Raw genomic sequence first — 16,257 nt, 5'->3', positions numbered from 1 at the left:
CGACGGGTGGCGCTGGGCCAGGATGCCCTCTCTGTGGAAAGAGGCATGTGCTTGGCCAGCCCTTGAGGCTCTTTCCTTCCTGGCACCCTGGACTGTGTGGATGGCATATGCACTGAGCCACAGGGTGAGGGGCAGGGAGGAGTGGAGAATCGTTGGGGAGGCAGTTGCAGAACCGGCTGTGTTTTTTTCTTCTATTTTAAATCAGGAATTATTAGCCGAGAAGATGCAGAAGATCTCCTGGAGAACATGACTGAGGGAGCATTCCTGGTCCGGGTCAGTGAGAAAATCTGGGGTTACACCCTCTCCTACCGCCTGCAGAAAGGGTTCAAACACTTTCTTGTGGATGCCTCTGGGGATTTTTACAGCTTCCTGGGAGTGGACCCCAATCGCCATGCAACGCTCACGGATCTCGTTGATTTCCATAAGGTATCCCTCACAGGGATACTAATGGGGGGGAGGGGGAACTGGTGGAAATTCGAGCTGAAGAGAGAGCTAGAGCAAGAGAAGCAAGGCTGCTGGCTCTGGGCAGTGGGGCTGGAGGGTCTCAGAGATGTAGAGCATCAGGGCAGAAGAGACCAGAGGTTGTCCACACCGGGCCTTAGGGCCCACTGTTCTGCTCTCTGCTTCACTCTCTGGGGCATGCGGGCACCTCTTACCCTGGTCCTCAGGCCTCTTCTCACCTTGGATACCTGAGTGCTCCCTCCTGTTAACACAAGGACTGGATGATCATCCCTTTCTCCAAGCCTGGGTCTCATCTCCAACTCATTCCCAAGAATGTCTCTCATGAGGAACTCCAAGCCAGGCCTCTAGCAGCTTCTGAGAGTTAGCTGAAGTGCAGTAGGCAACCCTGTGATTAGAGAAGCTTTTCTAGTGGTGGAGTTACCATGTCTCTTATTTGAACTCCAGCTTAACCACTTAGTACATGTGTGACCTTGAGCCCGCACCTTAGTCTTACCAAGCGTCAGCGTCGTACTCAGGCAAATGGATGTAAATAATACTTAGCTTGGACCCTGTGAGCATTAAATTAAGTCAAGTACGTAGCAGCGCTTTGTGACTGTGAAGTGCTTACGGAAAGTCTTGTTTCTTGGCATTCTTTTTGTTATTTGTCCTCCTGCCATGGACCCTATATTGGGAAAGATGTTGTCTTCCAAGCAGTGTATGTAGTAAGAAGCAACGTTTATGTTCGTGTGGCGGTTGGCATCATTAGTAACTGGGAGAAAGCCAGAGATGGAACTCAGTGACCTGGAAGGGCAGGACGAAGGATTCCGAGGGGCAGAGTGGTGGTAGCTCAGGTGTCCGACATCTAACCAAGCTTTGTGGGTGTAGATGGTTTCACAGAATGACTTGACGGTCTCACTGGGGTTTTGCTATAATAGGAACTCTTAGGTTTGTATTGTTCTCTCTTTATCTCTTCATGGAGGTCCCTAGAACTTCAGGGACAGCCCTTGACCTTATGAATAATACACATGGAGAATCACCCATTCACAGATACTCAGGCACTGATTGTGGAGTACTGCCTGGAAACTGGACTAACCAGGATCAAGGTCAATTTCTCCGTGTTGGGAAGAGCCTTCTAACAGAGGAAAGCAAAAGAGAGGGGATGTGAGGACACTGGCATGTTCTCTGTGTCAAGCACTGAACCTATTGCTCTACATCCATGCTCTTATTTAATCTTACCAATAGATCTGTGAGGGAGGCATCTTTTTATTTATTTATTTATTATTTTTTATTATATTTTAAGTTCTAGGGTACATGTGCACAACATGCAGGTTTGTTACACAGGTATACATGTGCTATGTTGGTTTGCTGCACCCATTAACTCGTCATTTACATTAGGTATTTCTCCTAATGCTATCCCTCCCCCTGCCCTCCACCCCACAACAGGCCCCGGTGTGTGATGTTCCCTGCCCTGTGACCAAGTGTTCTCATTGTTCACTTCCCACCTGTGAGTGAGAACATGTGGTGTTTGGTTTTCTGTCCTTGTGATAGTTTGCTGAGAATGATGGTTTCCAGCTTCATCCATGTCCCTGCAAAGGACAGGAAGTCATCCTTTTTTATGGCTGCATAGTATTCCATGGTGTATATGTGCCACATTTTCTTAATTCAGTCTATCATTGATGGACATTCTGGTTGGTTCCAAGTCTTTGCTATTGTGACTAGTGCTGCAATAAACATATGTTTGCATGTGTCTTTATAGTAGCATGATTTATAATCCTTTGGGTATATACTCAGTAATGGGATCGCTGGGTCAAATGGTATTTCTAGTTCTAGATCCCTGAGGAATCGCCACACTGTTTTCCACAAAGGTTGAACTAGTTTACACTTCCACCAACAGTGTAAAAGTGTTCCTATTTCTCCACATCCTCTCCAGCATCTGTTGTTTCCTGACTTTTTAATGATTGCCATTCTAACTGGCATGAGATGGTATCTCATTGTGGTTTTGATTTGCATTTCTCTGATGACCAGTGATGATGAACATTTTTTCATGTGTCTGTTGGCTGCATAGATGTCTTCTTTTGAGAAGTGTCTGTTCATATCCTTTGCCCAATTTTTGATGGGATTGTTTGTTTTTTTTCTTGTAAATTTGTTTAAGTTCTTTGTAGATTCTGGATATTAGCCCTTTGTCAGATGGGTAGATTGCAAAAATTTTCTCCCATTCTGTAGGTTGCCTGTTCACTCTGATGGTAGTTTCTTTTGCTATGCAGAAGCTGTTTAGTTTAATTAGATCCCATTTGTCTATTTTGGCTTTTGTTGCCATTGCTTTTGGTGTTTTAGTCATGAAGTCCTTGCCCATGCCTATGTCCTGAAAGGTATTGCCTAGGTTTTCTTCTAGGGTTTTTTTTTTTTTTTTTGAGACGGAGTCTCACTCTGTCGCCCAGGCTGGAGTGCAGTGCGCAATCTCAGCTCACTGCAAGCTCCGCCTCCTGGGTTCATGCCATTCTCCTGCCTCAGCCTCTCCGAGTAGCTGGGACTACAGGCGCCCACCACCATACCCAGCTAATTTTTTGTATTTTTAGCAGAGACGGGGTTTCACCGTGGTCTTGATCTCCTGACCTCATGATCCGCCTGCCTCGGCCTCCCAAAGTGCTGGGATTACAAGCGTGAGCCACCGCGCCCGGCCTCTTCTAGGGTTTTTAATGGTTTTAGGTCTAATGTTTAAGTCTTTAATCCATCTTGAATTAATTTTTGTATAAGGTATAAGGAAGGGATCCAGTTTCAGCTTTCTACGTATGGCTAGCCAGTTTTCCCAGCACCATTTATTAAATAGGGAATCCTTTCCCCATTTCTTGTTTTTGTCAGGTTTGTCAAAGATCAGATGGTTGTAGATATGTGGTGTTATTTCTGAGGCCTCTGTTCTGTTCCATTGGTCTATATCTCTGTTTTGGTACCAGTACCATGCTGTTTTGGTTACTGTAGCCTTGTAGTATAGTTTGAAGTCAGGTAGCATGATGCCTCCAGCTTTGTTCTTTTGCTTAGGATTGTCTTGGCAATGCAGGCTTTTTTTTTTTTGGTTCCATATGAACTTTAAAGTCGTTTTTTCCAATTCTGTGAAGAAAGTCATTGGTAGCTTGATGGGGATGGCATTGAATCTATAAATTACCTTGGGCAGTATAGCCATTTTCATGATATTGATTGTTTCCATCCATGAGCATGGAATGTTCTTCCATTTGTGTCCTCTTTTATTTTGTTGAGCAGTGGTTTTTAGTTCTCTTTGAAGAGGTCCTTCACATCCCTTGTAAGTTGGATTCCTAGGTATTTTATTTTCTTTGTAGCAATTGTGAATGGGAGTTCACTCATGATTTGGCTCTCTCTTTTGTCAGTTGTTGGTGTATAGGAATGCTTGTGATTTTTGCACATTGATTTTGTATCTTGAGACTTTGCTGAAGTTGCTTATCAGCTTAAGGAGATTTTGGGCTGAGATGATGGGGTTTTCTAAATATACAATCATGTCATCAGCAAACAGGAACAATTTGACTTCCTCTTTTCCTAATTGAATACCCTTTATTTCTTTCTTTTGCCTGATTGCCCTGGCCAGAACTTCCAACACTATGTTGAATAGTAGTGGTGAGAGAGGGCATTCCTGTTTTGTGCCAGTTTTCAAAGGGAATGCTTCCAGTTTTTGCCCATTCAATATGATATTGGCTGTGGGTTTGCCATAAATAGCTCTTATTATTTTGAGATATGTTCCATCAGTACCTAGTTTATTGAGAGTTTTTAGCATGAAGGGCTGCTGAATTTTGTCAAAGGCCTCTTCTGCACCTATTGAGATAATCATGTGGTTTTTGTCATTGGTTCTGTTTATGTGATGGATTACATTTATTGATTTGCATATGTTGAACTAGCCTTGCATCCCAGGGATGAAGCCAACTTGAACGTGGTGGATAAGCTTTTTGATGTGCTGCTGGATTCTGTTTGCCAGTATTTTATTGAGGATTTTCACATCGATGTTCATCAGGGATATTGGTCTAAAATTCTCTTTTTTTGTTGTGTCTCTGCCAGGCTTTGGTATCAGGATGACATTGGCCTCATAAAATGAGTTAGAGAGGATTCCCTCTTTTTCTGTTGATTGGAATAGTTTCAGAAGGACTGGAACCAGCTCCACTTTGTACCTCTGGTAGAATTCAGCTGTGAATCCATATGGTCCTGGACTTTTTTTGGTTGGTAGGCTATTAATTATTGCTTCAATTTCAGAACCTGTTATTGGTCTATTTGGTGATTCAACTTCCTGGTTTAGTCTTGGGAGGGTGTATGTGTCCAGGAATTTATCCATTTCTTCTAGATTTTCTAGTTTATTTGCGTAGAGGTGTCTGTAGTATTCTCTGATGGTAGTTTGTATTTCTGTTGGATTGGTGGTGATATCCCCTTTATCATTTTTTATTGCATCTATTTGATTCTTCTCTCTTCTTTATTAGTCCTGCTAGTGGTCTATCAATGTTGTTGATCTTTTAAAAAAACCAGCTCCTGGATTCATTGATTTTTTGAAGGGTTTTTTGTGTCTCTATCTCCTTCAGTTCTGCTCTGATCTTAGTTATTTCTTGCCTTCTGCTAGCTTTTGAATTTGTTTGCTCTTGCTTCTCTAGTTCTTTCAGTTGTGATATTAAGGTGTTGATTTTATATCTTTCCTGCTTTCTCTTGTGGGCATTTAGTGCTATAACTTTCCCTCTACACACTGCTTTAAATGTGTCCCAGAGATTCTGGTACGTTGTGTCTTTGTTCTCATTGGTTTCAAAGAAGAACTTTATTTCTGCCTTCATTTCGTTATTTACCCAGTAGTCATTCAGGAGCAGGTTGTTCACTTTCCATGTAGTTGTGCAGTTTTGAGTGAGTTTCTTAGTCTTGAGTTCTAATTTGATTGCACTGTGGTCTGAGAGACAGTTTGCTGTGATTTCTGTTCTTTTACATTTGCTGATGAGTGCTTTACTTCCAACTATGTGGTCAATTTTGGAATATGTGTGATGTGGTGCTGAGAAGAATGTATATTCTGTTGATTTTGGGGTGGAGAGTTGTGTAGATGTCTATTAGTTCTGCTTGGTGCAGAGCTGAATTCAAGTCCTGGATATCCTTGTTAACCTTCTGTCTCATTGATCTGTCTAATATTGACAGTGGGGTGTTAAAGTCTCCCATTATTATTGTGTGGGAGTCTTAAGTCTCTTTGTAGGTCTCCAAGGACTTGCTTTATCTGGGTGCTCCTGTACTGGGTGCATATAAATTTAGGATAGTTAGCTCTTCTTGTTGAATTGATCCCTTTACCATTATGTAATGGCCTTCTTTGTCTCTTTTGATCTTTGTTGGTTTAAAGTCTGTTTTATCAGAGACTAGGATTGCAACCCCTGCTTTTTTTTGCTTTTCATTTGCTTGGTAGATCTTCCTCCATCCTTTTATTTTGAGCCTATATGTCTCTGCATGTGAGATGGGTTTCCTGAATACAGCACACTGATGGTTCTTGACTCTTTATCCAATTTGCCAGTCTGTGTCTTTTAATTGGGGGCACTTAGCCCATTTACATTTAAGGTTAATATTGTTATGTGTGAATTCGATCCTGTCATTATGATGTTCGCTGGTTATTTTGCCTGTTAGTTGATGCAGTTTCTTCCTAGCATCAATGGTCTTTACAATTAGGGATGCTTTTGCAGTGGTTGGTACTGGTTGTTCCTTTCCATGTTTAGTGCTTCCTTCAGGAGCTCTTGTAAGGCAGGCCTGGTGGTGACAAAATCTCTCAGCATTTGCTTGTGTGTAAAGTATTTTATTTCTCCTTCACTTATGAAGCTTAGTTTGGCTGGATATGCAATTCTTGGTTGAAAATTCTTTTCTTTAAAAATGTTGAATATTGACCCCCACTCTCTTCTGGCTTGTAGAGTTTCTGCGGAGAGATCTGCTGTTAGTCTGATGGGCTTCCCTTTGAGGGTAACCCGACCTTCCTCTCTGGCTGCCCTTAACATTTTTTCCTCATTTCAACCTTGGTGAATCTGACAATTATGTGTCTTGGGGTTGCTCTTCACGAGGAGTATCTTTGTGGTATTCTCTGTATTTCCTGAATTTGAATGTTGGCCCGCCTTGCTAGGTTGGGGAAGTTCTGGATGATATCCTGCAGAGTGTTTTCCAACTTGGTTCCATTCTCCTCGTCACTTTTAGGTACACCAATCAAACGTAGATTTGGTCTTCTCACATAGTCCCATATTTCTTGGAGGCTTTGTTCATTTCTTTTTACTCTTTTTTCTCTAAATTTCTCTTCTCGCTTTATTTCATTAATTTGATCTTCAATCACTGATACCCTTTCTTCCACTTGATCAAATTGGCTACTGAAGCTTGTGCATGCATCACATAGTTCTTGTGTCATGGGTTTCAGCTCCATCAGGTCATTTAAGGTTTCCTCTACACTGTTTATTCTAGTTAGCCATTCATCTAATCTTTTTTCAAGGTTTTTAGCTTCCTTGCGATGGGTTCGAACATCCTCCTTTAGCTCAGAGAAGTTTGTTATTACCGACCTTCTGAAGCCTACTTCTGTCAGCTCATCGAAGTCATTCTTCCTCCAGCTTTGTTCTCTTGCTGGTGAGGAGCTGCGATCCTTTAGAGGAGAAGAGATGCTCTGGTTTTTAGAATTTTCAGGTTTTCTGCTGTGGTTTCTCCCCGTCTTTGTGGTTTTATCTACCTTTGGTCTTTGATATTGGTGAGCTACAGATGGGGTTTTGGTGTGGATGTCCTTATTGTTGATGTTGATGCTATTCCTTTCTGTTTGTTAGTTTTCCTTCTAACAGTCAGGTCCCTCAGCTGCAGGTCTGTTGGAGTTTGCTGGAGGTCCACTTCAGACCCTCTTTGCCTGGGTATCACCAGCAGAGGCTGCAGAACAGCAAATATTGCGTAACAGCAAATATTGCTGCCTGATCCTTCCTCTCGAAGTTTCATCCCAGAGGGGCACCTGCCTGTATGAGGTGTCAGTCGGCCCCTACTGGGAGGTGTCTTCCATTTAGGCTATACAGGGGTCAGGGATCCACTTGAGGAGGCAGCCTGTCTGTTCTCAGAGCTCAAACACCATGCTGGGAGAACCACTACTCTTTTCAGAGCTGTCAGACAGGGACGTTTAAGTGCAGAAGTTTCTGCTCCCTTTTGTTCAGCTATGCCCTGCCCACAGAGGTGGAGTCTACAGAGGCAGCAGGCCTTGCTGAGCTGCGGTGGGCTCCGCCCAGTTCGAGCTTCCCCATCCACTTTGTTTACCTACTCAAGCCTCAGCAATGGCAGACGCCTGAGGGAGGCATCTTAACCCCATTCCACAGATTAGGAAACCAGGGCTAAGTTTTCATGGTTAGGACCAGGAGTTAAGCCTCAGGCTGTCTGCCTCTAAAGAATGTACTTTTCCCACTAAACCATATTGTTTGCTTTTCCTAGAAGCTGCTTTAGCAATGATGAGCTCCTTGTCCCTGGAAGTGTTTCAAGCAAAGGATAAATGCCCCTCACTCAGGACAGATTCCAGAGAAACGCTAGACCAGAGATCTCTGAAGATCTTTATTCTCTTCCAAATCAAAATCTTTGAGACTCACAATTCATTTCCAACACTAAGGAGAGATAACATTTATGACAATGTGGACATCTGGTGGCCAACTTCTATAAGTTAAAATTTTAATTACACAATTAATTCATGATTACATTCTAAGAAAAATCAAATACAATACAAAATGAAAGCCTCATTCAAGTCTCTATTTCCGTCCTCTACTTTGATTATCAATTTGCCATGTATCTTATCTAAGTATCTCCTGAGCAGTAACATAAAAACTTATGTACGTAAGGAAATATATAGTTTTGTTATTTTTCACATAAGTTGCATAGTCTTTTTTGAGACAAGGTCTTACTCTGTTGCTTAGGCTGGAGTGCAGTGGTGCGATCATAGCTCACTGTAACCTCAAGATCCTGGGCTCAAGTGATCCTCCCACCTCAGCGTCCCTAGTAGCTGGAACTACAGGCACGCACCACCACACCCAGCCCAAGTTGCATATTTCCTTACATATAAATGAGTGACTTGATTTTTTAACATGCTTACTAAATAATTAAATGCAGTTTTAAAAAGCATGGTCCCTAGAATGAGGCTGCTGAGTTTTAAATTCTAACTTACGTGTTTGACTTTGGACGACTATTTAGCTTTTGCACCTTAGTTTCTGCCTTAGTAAAGTGGGTTTAATAGTAGCACTCAACTCTTAAGGTCACTGTAAGGTTTTAATGAAACATCACTGTGTGAAGTGCTGAAACAATATACCTGACACTTGTAATTTCAGGACATGCTGGCTGTCATTCAAATATATCTATGAGCTCTTCTGTGTTAATCCGTATACCAAACCTTGTAAATGCTGTGTGGTATTCCATGGTATGGTTGCATATTACAGTTTAATTACTCATTCTCCTTTTCATGGCCACTTTTCTGGCTTCCGATTTTTCATGATCTTGAACAGTGCTGTAGAGACTTCCCTGTGTGTGTCACTATGGATACATGTGCAGTATTTCTCTAGGATGGGTCCTGGAACTGGAATTGCTGGAGAGAAGAGTATGCACATTTTAATTAGAAAAGATCTGCCAGATTGCCCTCCAAAAATGTGGCGTCAGTTCAGTCTCCTGCCAAAACTATATGAGGCTGTTTCCCCGCACTGCTGCCAACACTGGGGCCTATCAATCATTTCATTTTTCTCCATCAGATGGGCAGACACTGAATCTACTGTGGTTTAGTTTGCATTTGTCTGATTACCACTGATGCTGAGGATCTTTTCACACATTTCATGGCCACTTGGATTTCTTCTGTGAGTCATCCTTTCATATTCTTTGTCCATTTTTCTATTAGGATATCTCTTTCTTTTTGATGTGACATTTCTTTCAGCTGCTGAATTGCTCTTTAGTTATGAGCATTCTGCTTTTCAGTTCTTCTACTGAAATTTTTTCCTTTTAATTTAAATGGTCATGCTTTTGGTTTCCAGGTTCTTTAAGTGGTTCTTTTTTTTTTTTTTAATAATGCCCATTCTCGTTTCATGGATGACTTATTTCTTATTCTGCTGCGGAGAGATTAATGCACATCTCTTAAAGCCTCCTCTGTTTGCTTCCTGGAAATCATTTCTGTTGTTGAGTTCAGCCTCTTTCTTTTATGGTTATAATTTTGCTTAAATGCCTATAAATTTTAGGCTATGAAACGATCTTCCAACTTTAAATTTTCTGCCTATCATGAGTGGATACAGTTTTGTTTCCCAAATCCAGTGTCTTCATGCTGTAGGGGTTGGAGTTGACTGTGAGTGGCTCATCTTTTGGGCATGGGACTGTCTGAACTTTTTGGGTCTCTTGGGGCTTCCAAGGAACTGTGTGCATCTCCTCATTCCCCAGCCTGCTTGAGGCAAACACCTACTGGAGTCCCTCAACTCCTCCTCGACTTGCTGTAACTGGTGTCCCACATTGACTCCTCTGACAAGCCCCTCCTGCATGTCTTTTGTTTTTCAAGGATTCTTCAATATGTTTCACTTTGTTGATGGCATTCCTTTTTATTTTCCAGTACTTTTTATGAATTTATTTCTTTTTAAAGGCAGATTTTTTTTCTGTCATTTCTAGAAATCTGAGAGGAGACAAATGCATATTCTTAGTTTCTTTGTCTTGAACCACTCTCTCTCTCTCATAGATGTGTATTTCCCTATCTCGATTATAAGTGGATTTTCCTCTTTTTCCCTTTTAGGAGGAAATTATCACTGTTTCAGGAGGAGAATTACTTCAGGAACCCTGCGGACAGAGGGACAGCCCACCAGACTACCATCTGTTGTTTGAATAATTTTTTTCCTTATCAGTTGGATTCGTTTTGGCATCCTGTTTTTGAACTCAGTTTAAGAACTTCTCAACTCACATCCTATGGCCTTCTGGAACATCCACCACTATCCAGAGGAAAAAGTAGATTAATATGTCTCAAGGGATATGACATCTATGGCATAGGGCTACTGGTCTCATCCCAGTGATCAGAACAGAAATTGCTAATAGCTCATGCAACTCTTTCATGAAGAGCTTGGCTATGACCTTAGAAGAAAAAGCCTGTTTGTCATGGCTTCCGTAAACTGAGCTCTTACAGTGCGTGGACCATGTTTTAATAATCCAAAATAATTCCAGTGCCGAACCCTGAATTTAACATATGGTAGACATTCAGTAAATGTTTGTTGAATGAATGGATGTCTTCTAAAAGTTTTTCAACACAAATTAGTAGTGGTTTCTTGTAAATTATTTCCTACTCACCACTCTATAAAATCATGGCAATAATAGAAGATTATGAAGGATTTCTGTGGAGGACATAAATGCTGCATCTTTCATAATCTCCATTATTACCCTCATTGATATTATCATTGGAATTATTTAAGGCAAGCCCCAGTTTCCAGGACAGCTGATTGACACTGTCCTGCCTTCCTTATTTAACCTCTTCTTTTGCCACTTGCCTCTATCTTTGAATCATATTTTGGCCCTGGTTTTGCAATGGTTTTATGTAATCCTACAGATGTCTTCAAGACCTGGGGTGAGTTATAACTGCAAGAATGGTTTTTTAGAAATCTGATGAGGCCTCTGCTCTCTGGGATGTGGCCCTCTCTATGCAGGTTACTCCAATGATTAGCTCTGTCCTCATTGTCCTTTTAATTCCCTTGTCAACTTAATCTCAGTATGTTCCTTATATTAACAAGAAGACTCACCCAATAACTCCTCAATAACTCTCAGTGATGGTATCTATTGGTGCATACTTGTGTTCCACAGTTATGGCCATATACACAGAGGTGGTATATGATGAAGAGAAGATTGCAGTCTTTACAGTCAAGAAGACTTGGGTTCATATCCTCATCCTGGAACTTACTAGCATTATAATGCCTTGCAGCATTGTGTTTGGTGAGAAGAAAAGAATGAATGGACTCTAGGGATGTTAGGGAACGATTTACTTTACTTGATGGCTGTATCAAACATCTATGCCCCACTTCTTCTCTTGCCTCACCTATTCCTTAGATTCTTGGTCACTTCTCTACCACAGGCCACTGGCACTATAACCAGTTTTGCATGGGTTCTGCTCTTCCTCCCTATGTTGATCAGTGTCATGTGAGCATAAGCCAATGGTAGCTTGCCACATGCCCCATCTCCCATTGCTGCAGAGGCATAAGACAGAAGAGATGGGAAGTGAATGCCCCATGTGGTGAATCTGGGATGAATGGGAGTCACAGGCTGGTAGATCGCTTTTTCCCCCTTCTTCCTCCTGGAGGAACTATTCTGAGAGGCATCTGTTTGTATGGTCTTTTAGAAGACAGCCCGGCAAGATCAAGCAACCAGTCCTGATGAAACCAAGTGGTGGCCGGATCAGTATACACCCCGCTGCCCCTGTTTTTTTCTTCTTCTCTGCCTTGCCCTGCTCTCTCCTGTTGCTCTGGGATTGCACTTCTGAATGAAGTAGCAGCTCATAAGCCTTTGCCACAGGCTCTGCCTTTTGGGGAATCCAGGATAAGAACCCATCATACAGAAGTGTTCAATAATATCAATTTTGCAACTCAGCTCCATGGCTTCCCCCGGTCTGCCTGTCTCACTACATGCATAAAGAGAAACGATGGAAGGAACCTGCTTTCTGAACTCTAATGTGCTTTCATTGATTATCATTAAAATTATCATTAAAATTGCCTTATTTCTATGGACTCAGAGGAACGATGTTTTAGTTTTGGCTCTCTGATTTACTAACTATGTGACTTTGTCCAAGTCATTTAACTTCAATAAACCTCGGTATGACTGAAAAGGGAATTTTCTGTATGGCCGTCACTAGTTTTTTTTGCGGGTTAGTTAAATGATAAACATGAAAGCTCTGTCCAAATGAAAAAGGTATTTCTAACAACAACTTAGTGCTTAGCCCATGAGGTGTCAGGGGATATGATGTGATGATTTTCAAGGTGTTGGAAGAAACTTCTGTTCCAAGAACTACCAGCAGCTTTGAAAGCAGACCAAGATGGGTTGAGACCCTGAATCCCTGGGCTGTTGTTCCTGTCACCCCTAATTAATATGTGAGAGACAACAGCTGGGTTTTCCATCCCTAACACATTTATTTCATTTTATTTGGGGCCTGCAATTTCTGCATGTCTCATATATTTTAGGTTTTACCTTTTTACCTGGCTTTAAAATAAATCCCTTGTAAGTTGTCCTGCAAATGAAATTACTGTCTGGAAAACTGTAATTTCATCTTGAGAGTTTTATTATGCTAATAAATGTCAGGATTCTCAAATAAAGGAATTGCCTTTTTTTTTTTCCCTGAGCCCTACAAATATAATAAAAAACAGTTGGTCAGCTCCAAGACTCAGCAAAGGAAAAATTTACAATCTATAACTAGAAAGAGAAGTTGTAAAAAAAAAACACTATGCAACTTAATGGAAAATAAATTTCAAGGAATGAAAGGATAACTTGGAGTACAGATTTGGGGAGATCCTTGTGTGGCAGAAGTATTTTTAAGGACCATCTAAGGGGCATGAGCTGAGAGGTTATGGAGAGTGTTCCCCAGGAGGGGAACATGGGCTTGAAGACCTGGGAGCCTGGGGCGTTTGTCCCCCTTTTGTCCTTTTAATCATTATTCTCAGAACTAAACTGCGATCCTAGATGAATTTCTATATTCTTTGGACTACAGTTTCTTCTGTCAAATTAGGTGAACATTGCCTATTTCAGAGGGTGGCTGTGAAAATAACAGAAGATTTTGTTATAGTAATGACAAATATTGTTTTAAGCCGTGTGTGTGTGTGTGTGTGTGTGTGTGTGTGTGTGCGCGTGCGCATGCATGCGTGAACTCTCACAGCCATGCTTAAGGGAGAAAATGCGATCATCTTTATCTTGTAAATGGGGAAACTGAGGCACAGAGAGGTTCAGAACATTCCCAATTGCTTGGGAAGCACAGGGATTGACCACAGTCACGTATCAGTCTGAGTGGACCTTAAACTGCGTAAACAAACACATGATGGTTGTTAAAAATGCAGGTTCTCCTTCAGCGGATCTGGGATTGGGCATGAGGTTCTGTATTTCTGACAAGCTCCTGGGTGTTGCTGATGCTGCCAGACTATGGGTTATACTTGGAGAAGCCAGCCTTGAAAGCAGGGGTTGGCAAATTATAGCCGCAGGCCAAATTCAGCCTGCTGCTCGTGTTTCTACAGCTTGAGAGATAAAAATGGTTTTTACATTTTTAAATGGTTGGAAAAAATTAAGAAGAATATTTTATGACCTGTGAAAATTACATTAAATTCAAATTTCAGCTTCATAAATAAAGTTTTATTGGGATTCAGCAATACTTATTGGTTTACATATTGTCTTTGGCTGCATATGGCCTATAAGGCCTTAAATATTTACTCTCTGGCCCTTTACAGAAAAAATTATGACGCATCCGTTAGGAATTATTTTGCTTTCTTTCTCTGCTTTATCTAAATCTACTCTTTTAACACCATCATTTATGCTTCAGAGAAATCTAAGTGAATGTATTAAATTTTCTAGTAGTGTTCCATTTTAATTTTGAATCTCATCTCTAGAAAAAGATTATCTTCTTTGTGAAAGGATTCTAACCAAATGTAAGTGAGTAGTATCACAATTATGTAGATATTTAACATGGGCATATGATCATTTACCTTCTAGATTTATTATATTTCCTACACATAACTATGTATTTATGTTTTGCCCTTCAGTCTGTGAGGTCCTGGAAATCAGGTGATGCCATATTTATCTGAGTACTTTAGGGTTCCCGGAATAGTTGATATGGAATTACATCTGTTACGTATTAGGAACAGACAGATTGTGCCCATTTCAAAGACCCACTTTAACCTTTAGGGGACCCCTATGATAGAAAAGTCCGTGGTGAGAATTTTGGCAGCTTTGGGTTGGAATCTCGAATCTTGTACTGCTTTCAGTTGTTAAGACGAATAAACAAACAAGCAAACAACTAAATGAGATTGCGAAAGTAAAAAACAGCTCTGCTGACAGCTAGTCTGAGATAGGGGAACTGAGAATTAAAACAGAAATCACATCTTGCAAATCTGCTCTGTGACTTGCAAAACAGTTAAACCGAGCCAAGCCACAACATATAGGAGAAAGTGTCTAAACTCAAACTCTTCTAACCAGCACATGCAGACCCATATTTTTTAGAGAGGACATCAGACAAACTGATCTAACAGTCATTCCACATGACTTTTTAAAAAAATTGTGGTAAAATATACGTAATATAAAATTTACCATTTCAACCATTTTTAAGTATACGGTTCAGTGGCACTGAGTCCATTCACATTGTTAGACAACTGCCACCACCATCCATCCACAGAAAACTTTTCATCTTAGAAAAATGAAACTCTGTACCCATTAAACATAACTCCCCATTCTCCCCTCCTCCAAACTCCTGGCAATCACCATTCTACTTTCTGTCTTTATGAGTTTGACTATTCTAGGTACCTCACATAAGAGGAATAATACAGAATTTGTCTTTTTTGTGTCTGGTTTATTTCACTTAGCATAATGTCTTCAAGGTTCATCCATGTGTAGCATGTGTCAGAATTTCCTTTTTAAGGCTGAATAATATTCCATAGTATGTATATATCACATTTTATTTATCCATTCAACTGTCCATGGACACTTGGATTGGTTCCATCTTTTGGCTATTATGAATAATGTGGCTATGAACATGGGTGTACATCTCATAACTTTTGCGTTCTGTAGATAAAATTACTGACTGTTCCAGCAACTCCCTAGTTTCCAGATTCTGACCAATCCCTGCCAAGAACCTTTAGCTCCAGCTCCCCAGTCTTAGTGAGTACGCTTTCCTAACTTTTACCTTTTCGTGTTCCATGATTCCTCTTGCATATGTGCTCTCTTGCTGAACAAGCTAATAACCTTAACTTTGGCTGCGTGTGTATTGCTAGTAGGCTTTAGCTGATAGGCTTTAAGAAGACATTATCTGTGAAGCGTGCTGTCCGTTATAGACACTCAGTAAGACTCCATGCCTTCTCTTGGCTGACCATGCTGAATAGCAGCTGTGAAAGCCCTTCCGTGAGTGGAGTCTTCCGTCCATTTATATCCTTATCTCAAGATGAGCTCACGGTCTTGCTGGGCTTATGAGCTTATTCCAGGAGACTGTGTGAAGTGGCGTGAGGTGACAGAGGCAGAGACAGACTCAATAATGGCTGTGTCAGCTGCTCTTCTGAAGGGAACTTTCTTACCCTGGAGGCACCGAGTGTGAGAGGTCGCTCAGTCATAGGTACCCCCTAGAGAGACGCTGAGGAGGAGGAGGCTGGGGGAGCACTCATCCCTTGTAGAATGAGGAGGCTAGCAGAGCTTGTTCATAGTGGACCTATGACCCATTTGCCAAGAGGCCTCTGCTGTTTGTGGACATCTCCTCCTGCTTCCCCACCCCCAGGTAGGAGGAGACAATAGAGTATAGAAGGAAGAGTAATTCTTGGGGGTCATCAATATGAATCTGAATTTAAATGGCAGAGGAAGAAGGGAAGACACTTCCAGGAAGAAGAAACAACTGGCATCAACAAAGATCTGGAGTCATGAAACTGTGTGTCTATGTGTGTGTGTACGAATGTAGGCCTGAAATGGGTTTTTTTTTTTCTTCTTTTTTTTTGGAGATGGAGTGTCGCTCTGCTGCCCGGGCTGGAGTGCAGTGATTGCGACTTTGGGTCACTGCAACCTCTGCCTCCTAGGTTCAAGTGATTCTCCTGCCTCAGCCTCCTGAGTAGCTGGGATTACAGGCACCCGCCACTCAACTGGCTA

At 41.4% G+C, this 16,257-nt stretch overlaps 1 protein-coding gene across 8 annotated transcripts in view; it reads left to right on the top strand.

The window, feature by feature from the left end:
* SH2D4B (SH2 domain containing 4B) overlaps positions 1-12,267 on the top strand; it is a 124,896-nt gene extending 112,629 nt beyond the window's left edge. For 6 of the 8 annotated variants that reach the window (XM_055275513.2, XM_055275515.2, XM_063638147.1 and 3 more), the window contains 2 exons: positions 206-426; positions 10,196-12,267. In XM_055275513.2, coding sequence (XP_055131488.1) covers positions 206-426; positions 10,196-10,288 — 314 coding nt within the window. In that variant the 3' untranslated portion in view covers positions 10,289-12,267. The remainder of the gene's footprint in view (positions 1-205; positions 427-10,195) is intronic. The other 2 variants (XM_063638150.1, XM_063638151.1) reach the window with 2 other exon arrangements.
* The last annotated feature ends 3,990 nt before the right edge of the window (positions 12,268-16,257 follow it).

The sequence above is a fragment of the Symphalangus syndactylus genome, chromosome 4 (assembly GCF_028878055.3).
Source record: "Symphalangus syndactylus isolate Jambi chromosome 4, NHGRI_mSymSyn1-v2.1_pri, whole genome shotgun sequence".
Classification (NCBI taxonomy): domain Eukaryota; kingdom Metazoa; phylum Chordata; class Mammalia; order Primates; family Hylobatidae; genus Symphalangus; species Symphalangus syndactylus.
This window is presented reverse-complemented; position numbering and strand designations above follow the sequence as displayed.